The sequence below is a fragment of the Dendropsophus ebraccatus genome, chromosome 3, assembly GCF_027789765.1.
Source record: "Dendropsophus ebraccatus isolate aDenEbr1 chromosome 3, aDenEbr1.pat, whole genome shotgun sequence".
Lineage (NCBI taxonomy): Eukaryota > Metazoa > Chordata > Amphibia > Anura > Hylidae > Dendropsophus > Dendropsophus ebraccatus.
Genome location: NC_091456.1, coordinates 80,273,361 through 80,298,096, shown reverse-complemented (window position 1 = coordinate 80,298,096; position 24,736 = coordinate 80,273,361). Strand labels below are relative to the sequence as shown.

The window sequence follows — 24,736 nt, the reverse complement described above, 5'->3', positions numbered from 1 at the left end:
CCCAAAACTGGGAAGAGATTATAATGCTTTTTTTAATTTATTTTTTATGGCATTCACCCTGTATAATTGATGTGTTATATTTATTCTGCATGTCATTACAATTACAACACTCCCCAATCTTGTTTTTTCTTTATTATATAGTTTTATTAATTTTTATAAATAAAATTAATTATATTCTGAAAGCCATGAAGTTTTTATTTTTCAGCTTCTATTGGTTCTATTTTTGCGGTACTGTACATGTGACCTTTTGATTATTTTTTGTTGGAGGCAAGGCTGACTCAAAATCATTGTTTTTTTTATTTTTTTATTATCTTGCTGCAATCCTCTAATTGCCTGTATACTACATTATAGCATTATATGGACAGTTATAGCCTATGAGACCCAAGTTACTGGAGCTGAGCTGCAGTAACCAGATCCAGTCACTACACAGTAAAGGGAGACATCTGCTTCTGGCCTTGTTCACTGTATAGTGCCGGCACTGAATAGACAATCAGCAGGGAGTGCAGGGTGTTGGCACACCCCAATCAGTCGGTTTTGCCTGGAAAACCCTATTATTGGGAAGGTTGGAGGGGGGCATGACTTTCAAGGTTGAAGTCAGTAGGTTTATGCTGCCGTATGTAAGGGTAGCAGAAACTGGTGAACAGAAGCTGAACAGAATGATGTACAGTGGTACTCCATTCTCAAACACCTTGGTATTCGAATAATTCAGTACTTGAACCACAATTTCCCCCAAAGGCTTGTTCGGTACTCTGTATCCGAGCAAAGCTGGGGGAGATAACTGTTGGCTGAACTCCTAACCCGCCAGAGCACAAACATCAGGTAGGCTCCCTCCCTGCTGATGCCCCTGCTCTCCCTGCTAATCACACATACCCCCCCCCCCCCCCAACATTACAATCAATGGAGCCGCGTCATAGTGGGATAGGGGATTCCTTCCACTGGGGACGTGCCGGCCTGCCTCCTGTGCTTCAGCCCCGGCCCGGTACCCAAGGATAGAACGGCGCCGAACACAGGAACCGGGCAGCAGTTCAAAAAACGGACCGCAGCCCTGGCTTCCCTGTGACGGTGACGTTCTATCTACGGGTCAAATTATAGAGGCTGTACCTGATTGTACATCTTCTTTAAGTTTATTCTTTTGTGTGAGGTGTGTAACTCCACTATTGATTAAACAATGTTGGATTGCATGCTGGGTGGTGAGCTAAATATGACCCATATGTTGGGTTTTTCATTTTGATTACTAACAACCAATAAGCACACCATTCCAGCTCTCAGTAAGGTTACTTGGCTATTTTAAGGGGTTATACAAGAATAGAATAACACAGTACCACCCCTGTCCTCAGGTTGTGTGTGGTATTACAATGTAGCACCATTCATTTCAATAGAACTAAAATGCAAAACTACACCCAAACTGAGGACAGGTGTGCTGCTGTTTCTGGAAGAAAGCTATGTTTGTATAAGCCTTCAATTGAGCAAATCTTCTTTAAAAAAAAAATAGGGTAGAGCCAAGTGACAACCTATGGAGGAACGTCTAGTGATGAACGTATTGGTTGTGATTGTCAATGAATGCCCTGAGTTTTTATTAGCTTGACAACATTTGACAATTTAGGAATTATTTAGTGTAGAAAGAACTGCTTTCTTAGTACAATAGTAATCTTTTAAGCTTCTAAACCCAATATAATACAATGGGATAATCTTTTTTGTAAATGAAAAAGGGATGCTGAATTTGCAAAAAGATTTTGTGAAGAGCAAGATTGCCCAACAAATTGGAAAGATGCAAATGTGGAAAACTGCTGTATTCATCATGCTAATATCCACTCCTGCCCTATGTTTTTTATGGTAAGTGCAGCTTACTTTGATGGTCCAATATTCTTGAAGTTCACTAATTTCATTTTCACTTAGCTTCAAAATGTTTGTTTCCTTTATTCAGGGCAAAGGTGGAATTTGTGGTCCATGGATACCGGATGATGGGCAGATATTCACACACACCTTATCTACCTCTGGAAAAATGACACAAGGGAACTGGTCTGCAAAGGTAGACTGGTGTACATTGCGTATGTTGACTACATTAAGATGACAATGGACAGTGATTGTGCCATATAAAATATATAGGGACAGTGTCAAAGTAGAACAGTTAATTTGCTGCTTTGTATAAATTATGCATACTATATATGCTAATAATTTAAACTACCACAAATATTAAATATAGAAGCTGCCAATCTCCATAAATATAATGTCTTTATAAATGAATTTACGTGAATCGGGTCACAGCAATCACTGAGCTCAGGGAGATCAGTGAAAAAATTCCAATTAAGTACTCAATTAAGAGTCTCCATTAATGCCCCCTAAAAATTTAAATATGCAAAAAAGTAGTCTGAGAAGCACCAAACCACCCTGATAGGTAGCCCTTTAAGTCCCACTCGGTTGTGAGTATTGGATCCTAAATAACGAAACACCAGGGTGGCTCCTTTAGTGTCAAAGTCTAACTCTGTTACCTATCGGGGTGGGTTGGTGCTCTCCCTATCTGGAGGCACCCCTTGGCAACAGGCTAGGGATATCTGGCTATTCCCATGTTTTAAGACTCACAACGAGGCTCCAGGGACTCCTTTTTTGCAAATTTAGGTGACTCAGGAAAACAAACTAAACCCCTGAGCTTTATGGCTATAATCCCTACTGGACAAGCAATCAGTTGTAGAGAGAAGTCACTTAATGTTTTTCAACTACAGTAGTTAAAACAAATTTATTAATGACACCAACCCCTCCTAAACCATGGGTACCATTTTATAGCTTGTGTCAATTCATGCCTGGTCCAGGGGTCCGCTTCTCTCCCAATGCTGGTATAAGAGGAAAAATATCTTTTATTCTAGAGGCACAGAGTCAAAGAGGCGGAACCTAGAGTATCTGTGCTTTAGGCCTGCTGCACCTCTCTCTTTTTCTTCTCCACCTTTCTTCTTTATAGTTATGCCCCTGGACTGGATTATCTTCTCAGTTGATGAAGAAGAAAGGTATTGCAGTCATGGTTCAGACAGTAAGGCCCAGTTCACACTGAGCAAAACGGAACTAGTGACAGGATCCCTTTCAGCACTATTAACACTACCAAACTTTGCAGGTTGTGGTTCTCTCTCTCTCTTTCTCTCTCAGAGAATTTATGTAAAGCTACTGGTTGACGTTCTCTGTGCAGTGACAGCAGCAGTCTTCATCTCAAAGTATTCTTTAGTACAGTTGTAACATGATAATTAAAGAGAATTTATACAGGACTCCACATACCGCCCTGTATACAAATCAAGTGTCTGTATAGTTGTTGATGTACTGAAGCCTCTGAAAAATTAGGAGGATTACTTATTTTACGACATTTTCTGCTGCCAGTATCATTTTCTAAGCTTTCACACAACTTTTTAAAAGTCTCATCCTATGCCATGTTAAGAAGGCAAATTTTATGAACATTTTTTTTTATCTATACCAAAAGTAGGAGTGTTAAGGTCTGTCTGTGCTAATACAATCCATATAAACTTCTTCGTCTTCTTTAGTACATGTTTCTTTTTAGTATCCTATTATTAGATTATTTATGAAATTGGTAATTGTCACCTATTTACAGCCTGTAATACTATGCTCTTCAATTACCAGGTTGTTTTAGTCCATGCTGGGGTAACTTCCTTAATAGCCCATATAAGGATCGGCAAAATGCAAGCTGCTCTTGAGGCGAAAACTTTGGTGGTACCTGCAGTAGGTATGATGTACCTTGAAATACACAATGTTTCTGTTACTGAGGAAAGCAATGTAAGTAAGAGGCCTCCCGATAATCTAGAGACACCTGAGACTGCCTGTGTGGAAAATCTACCATACCAAGTGTAAATGAAGCCACACCCCTATGTAATAAGCCATGCCCACATTGTGGACAAGGCACAGATTGGCCAAAAAAAAGCCATATAAATTTACAGTACAAGCGAAGCCAAGCACTTCATTAGGTTGGTGGTCGACTTATCTGTTGGCTGCTTTTGAACTTCATGTTGCTCTGTGTCACTCCAGATGCCTGGAGAAGCTGAATCCAGTCCCGGGAAACTGGGAAAGGTTTCCCAGCACTGGATCCAGTTTTTCCAGGTACCTGGAGCGGAGCGACATGGAGCAGCATGGAGTTCAAAGGCGGACAGCAGGTAAGTCGACTGCCAACCTAACAAAGTGCTTGGCGTTGCTTGTACTGTAAATTTGGTCATCGCAAGAAAATCACAATTTCTGGAAATATATGTGGGGATAATTTTTGGTAGTTTGTAAAAAAAAGTTGTCTTTTGTGGATATGTTGTCTTCATATTAGTGGCAAAAAAAAAAAGATTGTGAACCACACACAGAGACACAGAAAACCAACAGGTAACGAAAGACACATGTGGTGCCAGGTCCATGAGCTAGTCATGTATGAATAATACATGATTTATTTGTGATTTTTTTTTAATGTAGCACTTAAAATTACTATTATTTTTAGTAACTTTGACGCCATGAGACATGTCAAAAGTTACTGGTCACAGCGGATCTCATTGCTGAGACCAGCTGTGACCTGCTGTGATCCCGAGATACATCCTGGGGGAGTGTGTAGAAGTGCGTGTCTCTCCCCAGCTGTCAATCAAATCTAACTTGCGGAATCCACGCAGAATTGGAAAAAAAGAATGAATTTCATTAAATAAAAAATTAATTTTGCACGGAATTCCACCAGAGGTGATTCCAGGTGAATTTTTCACCTCTGGCGGAATTCCGTGCAAATTATTTTTTCATTTAATAAAATTCATTCTTTTTTTTTCAAATCCGCACGGATTCCGTGATGAATTACCTCAATTTCCTGAATTCCGCGAGAACACTTTCTGCCCTGAACATTTTTCTCGGTATGAACTGTCCCTAAGTCATCAAAAAAGCCACCCATGACATCACTACAGACTTAGTTTGAGGGACTACCCACCTCAGCTGCCCTGGACTAACTCATCACACGGACACCACAACTCTACTATATAAATCTGACTGATAAAATACGTTTTTTTACTTTTTCTGCAGTGTGTGGTAATGGTGTATGTGAAGAAGAAGAGGCATGTACTACATGCCCTGCAGACTGTGGAGAGTGCAGTCTCCCATCTGACATTCGAATGGCAATAGCAATTCCTGTAGCGGTTGTTATAGCAGGCCTCATTCTCTTTGCTGTGGTAAATATCTATTTTTTTTTTTTGTCTCCAGTTTTTTATGTGACTTAATTTTAAATAATGAAAAATAATAAACAAGCTCTTCTTACCTGTTTCACACCACCACAGCTGCAGTCACAGTATATCCTGATCCCAGGTCCTCTCAGCTTCTTCTTGCTTCTTGTGACATTGCGACCATGCAACAACTGCACTGTTATGCCTTTCAGTGGCAGCTGTGGTGCACTACCACAGTTAGTGACTGACCAATGGAGGTAGTTCCTGAATGGTTGTGAAATCACAGGAGCCAGGAATAAGTGGAGAAGACCATAAATATAGAACCACTGAGACTTCAGCAGAGATGGGTGAGTGTAGCTAGTTAATTATTTGTACTACACTGCCAGCCATGGAGAATGATTTTTTATTTTTGTATTGATTTTTCTTATAGGGATTTCAATACCAAAGACAAAAAATGTTTTGGGATGAAAGTTGGATCATCAAGTATAGTGATATTAAAGAAGGTATTGTACAAGAGCAACTAGTGCAAAGAGCCTTGTTATTCTGTAGTTTAAAAAAAAAAACTTACAGGTTTTGTTTGAAATAATGCCCAGGGCCGAACTGCAAAGTGCAGTTGTGCAAAAAAGTTTACATACCTCTACAGAATTTTTTCTTTCTTTTCCTTTTTTTCACAGAATATGAATGATAACACAAAAGCCACTTATCACTCATGGTTAGTGGTTGGGGGAAGCTATTTGTTTTCAAACTACGGTGTTTTCTCTTTTTAACCCTTTGAGGACCAGGCCCAAAATGACCCAGTGGACCGCGCAAATTTTGATCTTTGCGCTTTCGTTTTTCCCTCCTCCCCTTCTAAGAGCTCTAGCACTTTCAGTTTTCTATCTATTTTTACAGGAATAGTTGTACTTTGTATTGGCGTCTTTCATTTTACCATAACATGTATGACGGAATTCCAAATATATTATTTATGAAGATATAAATAGGTGAAATCGTAAAAAAGAATGCAATATGGTAACGTTTGGGGGGTTCCTGTGTCTACGTAATGCGCTATATGGTAAAAGCGACATGATACTATTACTCTATAGGTCAGCCCGAACACAACCATATGCAGGTTACACAGATTCTCTAATGTTATATATATATTTTTTTATGAAATCCTTTTTTTTTGGCAATTAGTTAATAATATAATGGCCCTATTGTGACGCTTATAACGGTTTTATTTTTTCACCTACGGGGCTGTATGGGGCATCATTTTTTCCGCCATGATCTCTAGTTTTTATTAATACCATATTTGTGAAGATCGGACGTTTTGATCACTTTTTATTAATTTTTTTATATATATAATGTAACATAAAATGGGTAATCCGCGCACTTTTTCCCCTCTTTTTGTCTACGCCGTTTGCCGTTCACAATGATGCTTGTTATATTTTAATAGATCGGACAATTAAGCACACTACGGTATATTATATGTTTATTTATTTATTTGTTTTTATATGTTTTATTTATATAATGGGATAGGGGGGGTGATTTAAACTTTTATTGGGGAGGGTTTTTTTTCACACATTTGAAGTCCCTTTGGGGGACTTTTACATTTACTACTTTGATTGCTCACACTGTACAATGCTATGCCATAGGCATAGCATTGATCAGTGTTATCGGCGCTCTGCTCATTGAGCCTGCCTGTGCAGGCTCTGTGTAGCAGATCGCCAATCGGACCGCACGGAGGCAGGTGAGAGACTTTCAGCGGTCCGTTTTACCGAACGGGACCCCCGCAGTCACACTGAGGGGGTCCTGATCAGTAAGTGACAGGGGACTCCCCCTGTCACGCGACCGCTGCGTTTAAGGGGTTAATGACACGCGGCAGCGCGATCGCTGCAGCGTGTCATTTCCGGTGAGGTCCCGGCTGCTGATTGGAGCCGGCCCCCACCTGCTGTGAAGCGTCATAGCCGGAGAAACACCCAGGACGTAGAGTTACGTCCAGGGTCGTCTGGTGACAGACTTCCATGACGTAACTCTACATCCTGGGTCGTCTAGGGGTTAAATCATAATGACAACAAAAAACATCCAAATGACCTTGATCAAAAGTTTACTTACACCAGTTCTTAATACCATGTATTGCCCCCATAAAATCAATGACAGCTTGAAGCCTTTTGTGGTAGTTGTGGATGAGGCTCTTTATTTTCTCAGATGGTAAGGCTGCCCATTCCAGAATGCCCACTTCAGAACCTTCACTTTGTTTTGCTGTTCACCAGTTTGTTCACCAATGACAGGTCAACTTGGCCTGAGTGCTGATAACCTGCTGCTTTCATCTTTCCTTTAACTTTGACAAAGTTTCCTTAACCTTTTTAGCTCACACATCCAAACAACATCAGCCATCCACCTCCATGCTTTACAGGAGGAATGGCGTTCCTTTCCTCATGGGCCTTGTTGACACCTCTCCAAATGTAATATCTATGGTTGTAGCCAAAAAGTTTGATTTTGGTCTTATCACTCACACCTTGTTCCAGAAGGTTTGAGGCTTGTCTCTGTGCTGTTTGGCATATTGTAAGTGAGATACTTTGTGGCATTTGAGTAGCCATGCAGCCCATGGCTCGACCATGCAGCCCATTTTTCTTTAAGTGCCTCCTTATTGTGCATTGTGAAATAGCCACACCACTAGTTTTCAGAGAGTCTTGTATTTAGCTGATGTTAATTGTGGGTTTTTCTTTGCATCTCAAACAATTTATCTAGCAGTTGTGGGCAAAATTTTTGTCAATTTGTGTCAACTTCTGTGCATACTATCACCAGGGTATGTAAACTTTTTATCAGGGTCATTTGGATGTTTTTGGTTGTTTCTGCTACAGCAGAACAAAGTGAAGGTTCTGGAGTGGCTTTCTCATCCTCCTGACCTCAAATAGTCACAATGGGGAAATCTGAAGAATGCAGTTCATGTAAGACAGCCCAGGAATTAACAGAAACTGAAGCCTTTTTGCCAAGAAGAATGCGCAGCTTCACCATCTGAGAAAATAAAGAGTCTCATTCATAACTACCAAAAAAGACTTCAAGCTGTCTTCGATGTTAAAGGGGGCAATACACGGTATTAAGAACTGGGGTGTATAAACTTTTGATCATGGTCATTTTGATGTTTTTGGTTATAATTATTTAAAAGGAGAAAGGACAGTAGCAGGGCCAGGACAAGGAGTTTTGGTGCCCTAGGCACAGAAGGCAAATGGCACCCCCCCAGCTGCCAGCACATAGTGTATAGTCTCCACACATCCCCACATAGTGTAGCCCCCACAGTGTATAGCCCCAACATACAGTATAGCCTCCTGGCTGCCCCCACATTGTGTATAGCAGGGGTCCCCAAACTTTTTATACAGGGGGCCAGTTGACTGTCCATCAGAGCGGTGGAGGGCCGGACTATATGCTGCTGCTATATTTGGTCCGCGAGAAGCAGTTGTAGCTGGAGGATGACACTGTCTCTGCCCATGAGGAGGTGGTGGAGTGAAGGATCTCATCTGCTCATCTGTCTCTGGTCCGGGGAAGGAACATTGGGGGTGGCTTAGGATGGTGGAGTTGTAGTTCTACCACAGCCACACAGAAGCATGCTGAGAGCTGTAGTATCACCACAGCCACACAGCAGCATGCTGGGAGCTGTAGTCCTACCTCGGCCAGACAGGAGATAGCTGGGAGATGTAGTTCTACCACAGCCACACAGGAGCATGATGGAAGCTATAGTATTACCACGGCCACACAGGAGTATGCAGGGAGCTATAGTATTACCACAGCCACACAGGATCGTGCTGGAAGCTGTAGTATTACCACAGCCACACACAGGAGCATGCTGGGAGCTGTATTGCTACCTAATGCACACACATTCCACTAACACACACACACAGATACATACATTTACTCACCCACAAAGCAGTAGCAGTGGAGAATGACACTGTTTCTCAGTGGAGGATCAGACTCCTCATTTCTCTCTCTCTGTTGGGAGGGGGGGGTTGTCTCCTGATTGGCTCTGAATGTCATGTGACATTGGTCAGAAGCTTTTCTTCAACTCCTGAGCCAAGCAGAAGAGAGGAGGAGAGCAGGTCCTGCTTCTGCAGGGCTAAAGCCTTCAGCAGCTACAGGGCAAAACAGGGAACTGATGCTGCCGCTGGTGAGGTTGGGGGGGGATTTACTTGAGGATACATTGCACCCCCCTGTAATTCAGCTGGAGATGGTGCTCTAGGCCATCGCCAACCCTGGCCTACCCTTTGTCCCGGCCCTGTAGTTTGACAATAAATAGCTTCACTCAACCACTAACCATGAGTGGAAAAAATGTTTTTGTGTTATCATACTATTATATTTTCTGAAAACAGGACAAGAAAGCAAAAATTCTGCAAAACTACTGTCTATCTATATATCTATCTAGAAAAATAAAAATTCCTTGCAGCACTCAGATAAGTTAGTGGGGGCCCGCAGTCTTAACCCGGATCCTGAGTATATGCGTATATATAAAAAAAATGCTGTGGCACTCCAATAGAAAATGCAAAAAGTGAAAGTTTATTTACCCATATACAAAGTGCGACGTTTCAGCTCAATCAGTATGAGCTTTTCTCAAGCAGAGAGAGAAAAAGAGAAAAGCTCATACTGATTGAGCTGAAACGTCGCACTTTGTATATGGGTAAATAAACTTTCACTTTTTGCATTTTCTATTGGAGTGCCACAGCATTTTTTTTTCTATATCTATCGATCTATCGATCTATCTATCTATCTATCTATCTATCTATCTATCTATCTATCTATCTATCTATCTATCTATCTTTACAGTACAGAAACAGGTACTCCTGTCAAAATAACAGGAGTCCCTTCTTCACAGGGTAGTGATCACTAAATGATCACTGGAGTCTGCAAAGTAATATGGGGAAATCACAAAACATGAGAAACATGTAGACCAACTTATCATAAGCATTATACACACACCTAAATGTGTCTATATTACAGCTTTAGGTCTGTACCTAATTGCAAATCTAATGAGCTGGACTGATTTGGATATGATTCAGTCTGTTTGAGCCATTATACTTGCACTTAGGCCAGACAGGACATTGTAATAAAGACTCAGAAATACCCTCATATTAGGCTTGAGTGAAAAAAACTAAACATATCCAGATGTAAATAATGATACATAAAGTTAACAGAATCTTACTTGACCTCCTCCTAGAGACACTAAACCCTCCACTTAAAGCGGCCTTGATCTTTCTATTTTGGTGCACCTGCCAGTCTTGTGATTTTGCGGTTCCAAAGCAGTATTGTACTTTCTGCACTAAGACTAAGAAGTCAACCTTACTTTTGAACCTACACTTATCCATTAACATCATAATAGCAAGGATCTTGGCTTCTGATGTACAAGCAACACTGACCCATTGTATACACAAATACACTATTAGCCTAGGTGCACTCAATGCAAGAACAGCGGCCATTGCTGCACTGAAAATTGCATTGATTTCAATGCAGAACAACATGTCACTTATTTCCACAGCCATGTAAACAATGGCCGCTGTTTCTATTGACTTCAATGCAACACATAGCCTTACGGATATTAGACAAAAGCAATGGGCTGAATGACATAACAAATAAAGGCAGCCACATATCATATATTCATGTGTAACACAACATTGGAGTCTCATGATGAGTTTACAAAAAAATAAAAATCCTCAGCACTGCTACATCAGTGAACTTATGATTTCCATTGGTGTGTAATGTCCACTAATATAACAGTAGTTTGTGTATCTCTTGTTGAATAAGGGATTACAGAATTAAAATAAGGATATATTGTGTTAAAGTGACCCTGGTGATGCTGTTACAAGATTAGATTCCTAACTTCAGATCGTTTCACAGCTGGGAATCTTACAGGAAGCACACTTCAAGCTGCCAGCACATCCAATACCAGTTGTATCACAACCCTGAGCTCCTGCACAGCGGCTGTCAGCACATCCAGAAAGCAATTCTTCACCAAGACTGGCAGATAGTATGTCTTTATCAATCTTATTTTCTTCTCTCTAATTCTTTCCTGTAATTCAATTGGAATCCATGTCTTTGCTGCAGTCATCAATCTTATTAAATCTGATCTACTTCTCCTCCCTTGTAGATTTATCATAATAATATCATAATAATCCAGTTTAGGTTATATTAACATACACTGGGAATAAAATATGTACTACACATTACATAGCTAAAATCAGTCTCTAAATAGAAATAGCGAGACATCAATGTGGATACAGCACAGATATAAAGGATCGGTTTTAAAGTTTCTATAATAGACTAGACTTTTTTTTTTTGAGTTTTAAAATCCTTTATAATATCAATCAATTATTAATCAATCATTTATAAGAAATATGCATTATAGCTACAAAACCATCAATAGGGTACCTAATAAACGGGGGTAAAACATGAAAAGAACATGGGAAGTGTCACAAGTTTAATGTTGTGATCATCTTTTTAATAATAAAGTAGATATCAGTGGTAATTTAAACCAATGAACTAAGATATGTGTGCATAAATAAAAGGGTGGGATATAACAAGAGGTCACACACTTTACTGTTACTACTCTGTATCAGAACATTCCCAAATTCCAGGACAGGTGACCTAATGTCTGTCTCCCTTAGCTCTTAACTCTTTTAATAAAAAGAGCAGTGAGCCCTTCGGTGAGATGTGTCCAAATGTCAAGACACAATCCATGGACAGGTGTTACACCGTGTAGGGGGAAAAGTCAGGAAAACCACCTATGGGGAAGGACTAAGAAGTCAACCTTATGGCCCTATTGTACCAACAGGTTATCTGACAGATTTTTTTAAGCCAAAGCCAGGAATAAAATTGAAAAGAGGAGAAATCTCAGTCTTTCCTTTTGTTACCTTTTCTCTGTTTATAGTCCGTTCCTGGCTTTGGTTCAAAAAAAATCTGTCAGATAATCTGTTGGTTTATTAGGGCCCTAAGTTTTGAACCTACGCTTATCCATTAACATACTGTAATAGCAGCAAGAATGTTGGCTTCTGATGTACAAGTAACACTGACATATTATATACACAAATGCACTAAAAAAAACACATTTTAGTCATGTCATATGTTTTCCCAGATCAAGTCGAGGAAAACATTAAGGTATTGTCAATGGAAAAAAAAAATCCCAGTTATTACTCCTCCTCTGGCTTTTCTACTGGCAGGAATCATTTGAGGCTTGTTTTTCACTACAATATTCTACATCAAGCTGGTATCAGCTTTCTTTCTTCAACTTTGCAGTGTGGTACTTGTCATAGACCTTTTTTTTTTTTTCTTCAATTTTTACTCAAAATTTTCAAGTAGATTGAGGTCCAGAATGTTCCCCGCCTATCTTAGTATCAGATTACTAAAGAAAATGTTTATACGTTATCTTCCTGAAAATTTTTTTCATGCCCAACGTCAAACCAATTTCATATCAACGGAATAAGGAGAATGGAAAAAAAAATCCTGCATGCAGCTTTTTTCCTCCGGTTGAAAAAACGGAACATGGTTGGAAAGGGCACTTCGTTTTTTTTTTACATTGTAGTCAATGAGGACGGATCTAAACATAAGGTATTTCCGTTTACATCTGTTTGCAAGTTAACAGTTTTCATCAGTTTTTTCACTAAGCATGTGCAGAAGAAGTGAGAAATCAGAGAAGGAAAATAAACTTATATGCAAACGGATGCTGACTGATGCAAACTGATGGACAAAAGTCAGTTTTTTAAAGCCAAAATGCAAACGGACAATAACAAAAACATTTTGCAACCAGTTTGCATCAGTCTGCTCACCAGTTTTTTGCTTATCAATTTAATTAATATGGACGGGTCTGTTACCAAATAAGAAAAATGTTAGTGTGCACCTAGCCTTATGCTGCGTTTACACGAATTGAGCGATAAACGGCTTGTGTAAACACAGCGAACAATCAAGCGACAAGCGAGAAATCGTTCATTTTGATCTTTAAGCATGTTCTCAAATCCTTGTTGGTTGTTCGCTAAAACTTCACAGACCGCTTTGTGTAAACAGTCTTTCAAAGATTCACCCTGTGTGAGATGGGCTTAAGTGATCTTAAAACGAAATAACTAATTTTCCAAACGATATATCGTTCCGTCTAAACGCTTATAGTTATAAAATACACATAGTTACTTTAAAATTGTTAATCATTGGATTGGGTGAATTATCGCTCCAATCAGCAGCATTAGACTTGTAAATACATGCTGGTATTTGTTCTACAAGTTCAAATAACAAGATGATTCCAGAATTGTTTCTAACATTGAATAAGATCATCCTTTCCTCCATTTGTTCTGCAGAAACATTAAAGCGTAACTGTCATTTCAGGGTCATTTTTCTGAAAACATTAAATATCAGTAGTACAAGCGATTTAAAAAAACTTTGTAATAGGTTTTATAAACCAAAAGAGTTTCCTTCTGTACTGAAAAAGCAATCTCCCAGCCTCCCCCCTCCCTTCAAAAGAAGCAGGATTTCTGTCTCCATTATGTGGCTATGGAGAGGGGAGGGGCTGTTAGGAGTGACTGAGCACGGAGCAGTCCTGCACAGCACAACACCCTGCAATCTTCTCTCAGTAAGTTCATAGATAAGCACTGACCTTTCTGACACCTGAATTTAGCGGTTTAGGTGCCCAGACAGTCTACAAACAGCTGACCTTTATGTCACCTCTTCCTGCTCCCTCATCTCAGGAGGGGGAGGCTGGGAAATTGCTTCTTGAGTACAGAAGGAGGCTTTTTTGGCTGATGAAACCTATTACAGAGTTTCTTAAAATCGCTTAAACTACTGATTTCTGCAATAAAAAAAAACATGACAGTTACGCTTTAAGTATTATTAAAATAATTTACTTGAGTGTGACATCTTGTGTGTATTTGCTGTGAAGGGTAACTATCCTCTAAGTGTGGTGATTCCATTATTTTTGCCAGGACTTGTACATCACTGTGCAGTGTGTGAGAATATGCACATAATACAACATGTATTATGTATATATAAAGATAGAGCTCTTAAAAATAGATGATTTGCCTAAAGCAACCGTTTAGATAGCTGCTAGCTATTATTCTGCAAATGGATGTTGCAAAAATAAGAGTCTGATTTGTCAGTGCTGGAGAAACATCTCTGAAGCCGTTTTTTTTTGGTTGATAACTACTGTTTCAGTTATATTTTTGGAAGCTCTAATTTTTGTAAGGGTGATAACAATGGTACAAGGGATGGTTTGACAACCACCAGTAATAATTAAGACATTTCATTAGTGAAAATAACTGTTTTCATCATGTAAAATAGCAGATGTCTGGCAAAACCATCTCCCCACATGCTAAATTATCATTTCAATACATAGATGCCTAAGACAGATGGTATCAGTGTGCACCATCATTTTCTTCTTTGCAGGGGATAGAGATTTAAAAGACATCAGCAACTGTACACAACAGATACCCAGACCTTCATTACCTCCACCATTATCTCTTTCATGACATATCCTGATTCAGTCAAAAAATAGCTGTACCTGTAGTACCTCATCAGTGAAATGAATAGGATTTACACAAGTCTGAGCTCTTGGGAACTCATGGTCACCCAAAACGGACATACTGTATACTTTATGTGCTGTATGACCGCTCTGCTGCAGTTCTGCCATAATTTGTGCAAATTGACTCCAAAACCAATGCATTTTACTGTGACTTTGCACAAATCACAGCAGCTCTGCAGCAGGGAGGCCATACACGAATGTTTCTGCATACTCGGAAGGACCCTAAATGAGACTATAATGTCACACAGATTCAACAGGTCCAGCAGTGTTCTATAAAGAAAGAGATGATATTAGCTGTAGGTATGTGAGAAAGAAAAAGGGACAAGGAGACTAGTGTTTGGAGTATGGAGTTGTGGAGGGGGCTGGTAAAAATGTTGGGGTCAGAGTGGGGGGTAATGGTGGTGTTGGGGGGGGGGGGTTGGCAGGCTACCATTCTGTGGTTAGGTTGGGTGAGGTCTGATAGGTCTTTTTTAAGTTAAAAAAAAACCTTACCTGCTTGATTGTTTCTAGGTTATTTATATTTTGTATTTGGTGCCTTAATACCTTAGCAGATGCACAGTTGTCCCAGCTCCATGTAACTGTGTATTAAGGGGTGGAGCTTCTTGCTCCATAGCATCCATTTCAAGCGAGAGAACTAGGGTAATGTGATTCTAAGGTGTAGGGTCTCACATCAGAGCTAGGAAGCTCCTCCTAATGCACAAGCTTTTGTTTTTCTTTACAAGTAACAGGGCGCACCTATTTAAGTATTTAGATGTGCACAATAAGACGTTACAGGCACATTTTTAAAAAAACGTTGATTATCATGTACAGTGGATGCCACTTTTGTGCTGGTACAGTGGGGGTGGGGAGGCAAAGGGTCTGGGGCCTATGGTACACTTAATCCATCATGAGCAGGAGTCAGGCTCTATTATAAGTCTATACAGCATGACCCCTTTGATCAGTTGGATCTAGCTGGAAGCCAGGGAATGAAGCATGCGGTCATGTGCTTTGTTGTGGGAGGAGAAAGCAAAATGGGTTTTATATGGGGGGGGGGGGGGGGGGCGCTACTTCTTGCTACCAGTTTTGGGGCATTTTTTATGTTTTAGGATGAATGTTTAATCTTCTTGGTGTTTATCATTAAGTTATAAATGTCATATTTCTTAGTGATGGCAGGATAGTGGCTATAAAGAAAATCCCAAAGAAGACATTTACACTTTCCAAAACAATACGGAGGGAAGTGAAGCAAATACGGTAAATGTTACTGTATTTAAGAAGTAGAGTAGAAATAACTGCACTAGTGGTCTTGTTATGTTCTGTGTTGCTTGTTAAAATATTTGGAATTTTATAAGATTTTTACATTTGCCAGATGTGCCTTGCACTGACACCAACTTCTTAAACCATTTCTGCAGGGACCTTGATCATCCTAATCTTTGCAAATTCATTGGAGGCTGCATTGAAGTTCCTGATGTGGCTATAATTACAGAGTATTGTCCCAAGGGGAGCTTGAATGATGTTTTGTTGAGTGAAGACATTCCTCTGAACTGGGGTTTCAGGTAATGGTATTGTTGTGTTATGCATATGGTAAGGTTATATATCTGGTGAATTAGATCATTTAAAGAGGATGTACCATCAGTTACATCCTCATTAATCTGACCCAGGGATAGAATGGCTCCGCCAGCAAGCACAGGAGGCGCGCCGGCCCGCCCCCAGTGGGCGGAATCCCCCGCCCCTGTATGACGCGGCTCCATTGATTTTTATGAAGAATCAATAAAGGGGAGGGAATTCCCTCCCACTGGGGGCGGGCCGGCCCGCCTCCCGTGCTTCAGCCCCCAGCCCAGTACCCGTGGATAGAATGGCGCCGTACACTGGAACCAGGCTGAGGTTCAAAAAACGGACAGCGGCACTGGCTTCCCCGTGACGACGCCGTTCTATCCCTGGGTCAGATCTAAGAGGATGTACCTGATGGTACATCCTCTTTAAAAATATGTATTTTGCAATTATCTGATACATTTAAAGTAACAGAAAATGGGATCAAAATCACTTTCTATCCCTGAAAAAATATCATACTTACTGATACAAGGGCAGGTAAATTCCAGTTCCCAAAACAAAACAAGTTACACTTTAGCTCTAGTCTATAGTAATCCAGAGCTAATCTTAGACCTGCATTTCCCCTGCCAAATCCCCCCAGCCATGCACTAGCATGCAGGGTATTCTGTAGAGGTGGGAGCATCTACATAAATTTCATGTGCATGCATTAAGATCTATGAAAGACCAAAGCTGGCATAGACTTAAACACCAATTTACACCAGTAAACTGGCTTAAAATTTCATAAATGCGGCGTCCGCATGGGCCACGCCCACTGCCTGCCCGCTATCCGCCTCTCTGCAAAACTTTTAATTTAATGTGCATAAATTATTCGCAAAAAATGCCATCTGTGCATGATGGTTAATGTCCCCTTATGTTTTTCTGTGCCCCTTTATTTCCATGCACTTGAATCTTTTTTATCATTTCCTAGAGCGATCAGTGTCAAGGTCCTTTTTTTTTTTTTTGAGACTAGAAGGTCACATCTTTGCCCTTAGTAAATTACATACTTCAGTTCACCTACAAATGCAGAGTACCTCTTTATTGCTATACTTGGATTATGGACTCCTTCTCCTGCATACTATAATACTGCCAGATGAGACTACAGCGGCACTGTCCTGTCTTCCAGCGTCTTCTCCCTCCTTCAGCTACAATGACAAATAGGGGTGCGCATGCAGCCAACTGACCTTAATTTAGGGTGCGTTCACACGTACAGGATCTGCAGCAGATTCGATGGTGCAGATTTAAACTTTCTCATTCTGGATAGGATTAAGGGTTATGACCTAGAGGGCATTTAGAATCCGCTCTATGGTGTGGCCCAAAGCTGGAGTAGCACTGCAGGTCCACCCTCGCTGACATTTATACACACTATATGGGTAGCCTTTGCAGAGAACCCTTTATTCTGAATTCTTTTTGTTAGCTTGTGGGCTGTACACTGATGGGAGACTAGCTGACACTCAAGATTGGACCAGTCCTCATCTGATTGCATTGAGCAGTTCAATAATCCTTTCTAGCTCAATATGGGCAACCTTTGCCTGGCACCCTTTGGGCACTTGCTGCTCATTTGCATTTATAAATAAAATCAATTTGAAGTGCCTTTAACCTCTACATGGCGCTGTGATTAGTTACACTATGTAAAAACATTCAACAGATAAAAATTGTGCTCTTTCCTTTCCTACCAATCAAGCTTCTTCCCCAAGTCTTCCTAAGATAAGAACAGAAGAGGTGTACCAGAGAGCCAGTAGCAGTCCCTGTGCTTGCTGTGAATATAGCCCTCCACTCCAGTAGCCTAATAATATGCAGTCAGGTTCTACAGTTTTAAGAAAAAGGGTTTTATATTTGCACCTCTCTTTTAACTGCCATAAAAAGACAGTCTATGGGTATATTCACACGGACGGGCTCGCAGCGAGATTCTCGCTGCGAGCCCGGCAGGTCCTGGAAGTTCCCTACACTACATACTTGCTGCGGTCTAAACGACCGCAGCGAGTATGTAATTATACCGCCCTTAACCCCTTCTGCTCCCCGGCTGTGTATATACTTTACCTGTCCTCGCTGCACGGGTCCGGCGTCCTGCTCTCCCGCCCGGCCAATCAGTGGCTGCGGCTCGGCAACACACTAATTGGCCGGACAGGAGAGCAGGACGCCGGACCCGTGCAGCAAGGAAAGGTAATGTATATACACAGCGGGGGAGCAGAAGGGGTTAAGGGCGGTATAATTACATACTCGCTGCGGTCGTTTAGACCGCAGCAAGTATGTAGTGTAGGGAACTTCCAGGACCTGCCGGGCTCGCAGCGAGAATCTCGCTGCGAGCCCGCCCGTGTGAATATACCCTATAGGGGAAATTTATCAAGGTCTTTGCGCCTATTTTTAGGTGAATAATTGGGTTTTTCCCTGAGTTTTGGTCTAGGTTCTATTTATGAACCAGTATTCGATAGGCGAATATTTTTTAGATGCAACTATTTTTTTAACCTGTTTTGAGTATTCACCCAAAAGTTTGCATAATCCGCCATTAGCGCCCAATTTATAAGTTGAGACTTTTTAAAAAGTCACACAAACAGATGCAGGCGTACGTCTGGTCAGTACCAGGTGAATATGCTTGCGCAATTTTTGCAATTTTGCGACCTTCTGTGCGACTTTTTACTTAGATACATTTACTATGGCAGTGCTACATGTTAATATATCAGTCACAAGATATTGGAACAAAATGCACACCAATCCCCATTAGAATAGTTGCACACATTAGACTCCTTAGTAAATTTCCCCTTATATGTTCTTATGTAACTGACGCTATATAAACCAGCCTTTTCCTGTGCCCCCTGCTGGATCTTTAACAAATCAAACCCTTGTCGGTCAGCTCCCCGCCTCCTGCGCCCCAAACAGTGCGCTCAAAAGCCTGCAACAGGATCAGTATAACGGAAAATAAAGTCCAGCACCCTGAATGGAGTAAAAACATTGCGGCTTCCTTTATTTCTAACGGGATAGTACAGAGGAACAGACAAAAGCACTAGTGCTAAATGGTAACAGCTTTCATATATGGAGCATAACATGCAAATAATGGTCACATGACTAATTCAAACAATGACGTACAGATGTTAAACACAAATTGGAAAAGATCTTTCCATATGAATTTATCGTAGTTCAAAATATATGACTATACTTTTGCAGTGCCATGGTTGCACTGACTTTGACAAGTAGGGTTTGTAGCATGCACATAAGCCTAAACGCAAATCTAATCTGGTATTAGATGTACAGATGTAGATAGTATGGATAGTCCGGTATTTTTTTTTCTTTTAAATCAACTGGTACCATAAAGTGCCAGAGATTTGAAATTATTTAAAAAAAACAAAACTTGTCTTCCAGTACTTATCAGCTGCTGTATGTCCTGCAGGAAGTGATGTATTCTTTCCAGTCTGGAGAACAGGAGAGATTTTCTGTGGTGATTTGCTACTGATCTGTACAGTTCCTGTCAAAGACAGAGGTGGGAGCAGTGAGCACTGTGTCAGACTGGAAAGAATACACCACTTCCTGCAGGGCATACAGCAGCTGGAAGAATAAAAATAAAGATGTTTTACTAGAAGTAAATTACAAATCTCTGGCCCTTTCTAACACCAGTGGATTTGACAAAAAATTTTTTGCTGAGTACCCCTACAAGCCTGAGGTGACAATAGGATCCACAATTACTTTACTTCGATATAACAGTCTGTCAAGAGCTGTGTCACGAGCCATAGGTATCAGCGGTATATAATTGCCCAGACTGCTACATATCTAAATGTTGCTGTTTATTGCATGTATTTAATTAAAGGTAAGTCAAGTCACATTAATTTATGCAGACTTCAGACTTTGCAATAGACTCGCATATACAAATTTTAAGCAGTATCTAATGAGATCAAGGAAAATGGCTACCCCCTGTGGTCTTCCTTCGGTAAACCTGCTTATTTTAGCAATGAGGGAGTAGAAAATTGCAACTATGCATAAGATGAATAATGACGGAAAAAGGCAAACATTTTGCATAAGTCATTTCAGCAGCCATGTTACTCCTATGGAAATATATGGAATATATAATATATGGAATATTGTATCTTTCCAATACCTTTACCTGGCAAATACAAAATATAGGAAAGTTTCAGATAAGTTACAAAGGTAAAGAAAGTAATACATCAAAATCTACTTGTCCAGGCACTTTGTGTTGACACATCATACCACTGTCTCTACAGAGAGTTTGCAATTGCTTACTTAGGGGTCCATTAATGACCTATGCTTCAAAGGGAGCCTTACAGTAATGCTTTGCATAGCAAAAGGTGTGAGAGGCTTTCTTGTAATAAATTGGTAAATTCTTGCACTCACATGTTTGTCGGTTATATTCATACTGTATGTGACTCCACTTTAATAAGGTGTTTTGCAGATATTTATATTCTTAGTGAATTGTTTTTTTTTCTGTATGTATAACTTCATATTTGGATCTTTTTGTGTCTTGATGTCACCTGTCTTCAGGTTTTCTTTTGCTACTGACATAGCACATGGCATGGCCTATCTGCATCAGCATAAAATATACCATCCACGGCTTAAATCCTCAAATTGTGTAATTGACGACCGATGGGTTTGCAAAATTACAGGTAAAGTTCATGTATGTAGATAATCGACATGACAAATGTGTTTTTTTTAGTTACCTGTGGATAATTTAAAGGCCCAGGTTTATCAAAGTGTGCAAAATAGAAAGTGGTGTAAACTGCTCATAGTAACCAATCACAGCTCACTTTTCATGTTACCAGAGCTGAAAGCTAAGCTGTGATTGGTTGCTGTGGGCAGTTTACATCAGTGTATGTTTTACATGCTTGGATAATTCTGGACCCTTTAAGGTGTCACTGTTACTTTAACCCTTTAAGGATGAAGCCAGTTTGGGCCTTAGGGCTCAGACCCATGCTTTCAAATCTTTATCACTTCATGTGGCAATAACTTTGTGATGTTTTAACTTATGCTTGCGACTCTGAGACTTGTTTTTCATGAAATTTTGTACTTTATGTTAGTGAAGCTTTTGAAATGTCATATTCTTAGCTTGTACAACTGGCCACACACCTTCAACAACTGTTGTTATTCAGATGACAGTTATCTCTTCTGTCCATCCCATACACCCATACACAGGAATCCTTAGCATAGCCGAGCGGTGGCTTATCACTCCAAGACTAAAGGGGTCAAGCAATGAAATTCCATCATGCACAACCCCTATATCCCCCAACGTCATTTGTCAGTGGAGGCTTGGGAGATCCCCATACATTTTCTACCATTGGTCATGCCACATAAATTAGTTAATAATTTCCATTTACAATATGTCTATTTTCTGTTGGCATCATTTGGCAAGTGTCTTTATATCTATTTAGAATGTTACAGAGCACAGAAATTATATAGTGTTCATGAAAATTTCAAAATCACCCTTTTTTGGGGAATAATATATTTCTGAAGTGGATTTAAGAGACCCATATGCTAGAAACCCTCATAAATCACAATATTTAAAGGGGTTATCCAGTGTGGGGGCACTTTTTGGGGGGATCGGGGAGGAGGTGGCTGAAATAAAAGACGTCCACTCACCTCCCCGGTTCCAGCGGCAGGTCACTCATCGCGGCGCTCCGGTCCCCGGTTCCCGGCGGCCATCTGGCAACTTTGTAGTCCCACAGCGCTGCTATACACAGCGCAGACCTGCAATGTCAGGTCATTACCCCCCTGGTCACCTAGCCACTCTATGTATGTCTCATGCACTCATCAGTGCAGACCTACGATGTTAGGTAATTTCTCCCTTTCCATATACCAGGTCTACCCATGTTGATGCTCGTTACTCTTATTCACTATTTATTCCCTTTATATCTCTAGCCCCTTCCCAGCCTACATAACGCTGCTCCCATCGCCTGCTGACATAAACACTGGGCTGCGCTTGACAGCCTTATGTTTATGTTTTGTAGCGCACCATGACAACCGGGGACTAGCTCCACCCCCTCTCCTTCTCTATTGGTCCACGTCACCTTGCCGGTCACATGACCATGCACGCGCGCAAGAGCACGAGTCAGCCTACTCTGGCGTCTGGAAGCTGTCAGCGCGTTAGCGTGCAGAGTCTTCTATCGAGCCGGCTGCTTCCAAAACCAGGTAATATGTACTCTATCAGGATATACGTATGATATCATCAGAAGTACGCATTATACAATCTGACTATTCGATATTGAATTTCGGTACCGCATCCGTTGATGCGTTGATCTGATTACGTACCTGATATTTATTATGTATCACATAAGTGTCTATTATCATTTTTACTGCCTGTATTTGCTGCTGTGCCATCCCGGATTTTCCTTTTCACCTTCCCTCCTTATGTCCTCCACCCCCCCCCCCTTTCTGTCCCTCCTCTTGGGTTGGCATTTCCAATGCTTTCACATATATATATCCTGCTAGCGCTGTACTAGTTTGCTTGACAAAGGCCAATAGGCCGAAACGTTGCATTTTTGTGCCCTGATGTGTGAATAAAGCACACTCTTTTCTGCATTTTGGATGCTGTGGGAATCCTTTTTTCTGATCTCAGACAGTGCTCATACCAAGGATTGTGAGCCCTTCTGCGTGCATTCCAATTTTCTACTTTGTGGTCATAATCGGAGTGTCTCCAAGGTGCTGTTGGAATTTTTTATTTTATTTTTGGCCACTTCCTGGTGTCTTGACGCTGCCCGAGACGCTACGTCTCAGGGCCGCTCAGCCACTCAGTAAAGGAGGCGGGATCCGTTAGAAGTCCGCTCGGATCCCGCCTCCTTCACTGAGTGGCTGAGCGGCTCTGAGACGTAGCGTCTCGGGCGGCGTCAGACACCAGGAAGCGGCCGGGAACCAGGGACCGGAGCGCTGCGATGAGTGACCCGCCGCTGGAACCGGGGAGGTGAGTGGACGTCTTTTATTTCAGCCACCTCCTCCCCGGTGCCCCCATGCTGGAGCACCCCTTTAAAAACTGCATCTCTTAAACAATTCACAACATGATTTAGGAACTCTATTAACCCTTTAGGTGGCTCACATGAAGAAAGATAGCTATCCTCTGCCAGATAAATAGGGTCTAGGGATACTTTGGACTGGATACACTGGAGCATACATTATATTTTCATCATTTTATTTAGCAGAATACATTCAATGTCAGACTTGATTCCATAGAAAACAAGAGCAATTAAACAATTTGTGCCAGCAAACAAATCTGTTCTTCCAATGTGAAGATACAATGAAGGATAGAAGAACTGGTCTCTCAATTGCTTAAATAGTAGAAAAAACTAAATAGAAGAATTCATTGTGATACCAGATTTACTAAACAGGAAGCTTGCAATTTTTGTTTAGAATTGTTAGCATTTTTTTTTGTGACATTACATTTTTGAGTACATGACTTCTCTGATGAGTTGTAAAAGTGCTATACAGTCATCTCTTACTTGGATAGTTTCTTACAAACTTGGCCGACATCCTAATAGGTCCAACGTTGAAAGTAAATCTGCCTGTTTACTTTTACTTGTCTGCTAAAAACAACTAGTTACACTGCAAATTGTATTATTATTCAGTTAAAGGCTATATAGCATAATGGATTATGCAACATCAAATCACACCGTGCAACCTAAATATTGCCACAATTTGTTTATGACTTGCCCACTGTTTTACACAATTTGCATTAAGGTTTAGCTAGCAAAGTCATCTGTGACATAAAACCTGCATCCAGGTGGTTTGGATTTTTTTCTACAGTCCTGTCACAGTCACATTGGGCTAGGGGTCATAGTGACCACACTGACTAATATAAGATATCATGTTGTATTAGAAATGTTCACGTTATGTGAGCAAAAGTGACTGTGCAGCTGTAACCTTAAATAGCTTTGAAAACATGAATGTACACTATGGAATTTGCGTGGATTTCGCAAGGAATGTAAGAGTAAAGTTTTCTGCTTGAAATTCCTCACCTATTCAGCTCTGGCAGAATAGGAACAGAATGCAAGCGGAATTCAAGCCCCATTAACTTCTATAGGATTCCCCTAGCGAAATCTTTCCAAATCTTTCCAAAGACATGTCAATTCTTCTGGCAGAACGCAGCTCTGCAATGGAATTTTCCGTCCGAAAATTCTGCCGTGTGCATGAATGAGCGGAAAGCCCATAAAAGCCTATGGAAAGGACCAATATTCATATGGGAATATAGCCAATGGGGGCTTGAGAAATCCACTTCTTATATAAACCAGTTAATAAATGAGGCCAAATTAATAAATGAAGGCCAAAATAACTTTTTGTGTGTGTGTGTGTGTGTGTGTAGAAATGTGCCATAAAGTTTCCTTTTCTGAATGTTGATTCCATATTTGCTTAGATGACCATCTTATCGTATTGCAGCCATCTTTTTGCATGGTTGTCATTTTGATAATAATCATGTTCATTATTTGCAGCTGTAATTTTTGCCTCAAAGTTACGACCATCCAAAAGACAGCCACAAAACAGACATTGTGTGAACATAACC

At 40.7% G+C, this 24,736-nt stretch overlaps 1 protein-coding gene across 3 annotated transcripts in view; it reads left to right on the top strand.

Moving 5' to 3' along the window:
- Window positions 1-24,736, top strand: part of LOC138785775 (atrial natriuretic peptide receptor 2-like) — a 94,805-nt gene that overhangs the window by 21,645 nt on the left and 48,424 nt on the right. For all 3 annotated transcript variants that reach the window (XM_069962089.1, XM_069962088.1, XM_069962090.1), the window contains 9 exons: window positions 1,710-1,833; window positions 1,925-2,029; window positions 3,619-3,721; window positions 5,029-5,174; window positions 5,596-5,668; window positions 11,025-11,154; window positions 15,829-15,915; window positions 16,074-16,217; window positions 20,737-20,858. In XM_069962089.1, the coding sequence (XP_069818190.1) occupies window positions 1,710-1,833; window positions 1,925-2,029; window positions 3,619-3,721; window positions 5,029-5,174; window positions 5,596-5,668; window positions 11,025-11,154; window positions 15,829-15,915; window positions 16,074-16,217; window positions 20,737-20,858 (1,034 nt within the window). The remainder of the gene's footprint in view (window positions 1-1,709; window positions 1,834-1,924; window positions 2,030-3,618; window positions 3,722-5,028; window positions 5,175-5,595; window positions 5,669-11,024; window positions 11,155-15,828; window positions 15,916-16,073; window positions 16,218-20,736; window positions 20,859-24,736) is intronic.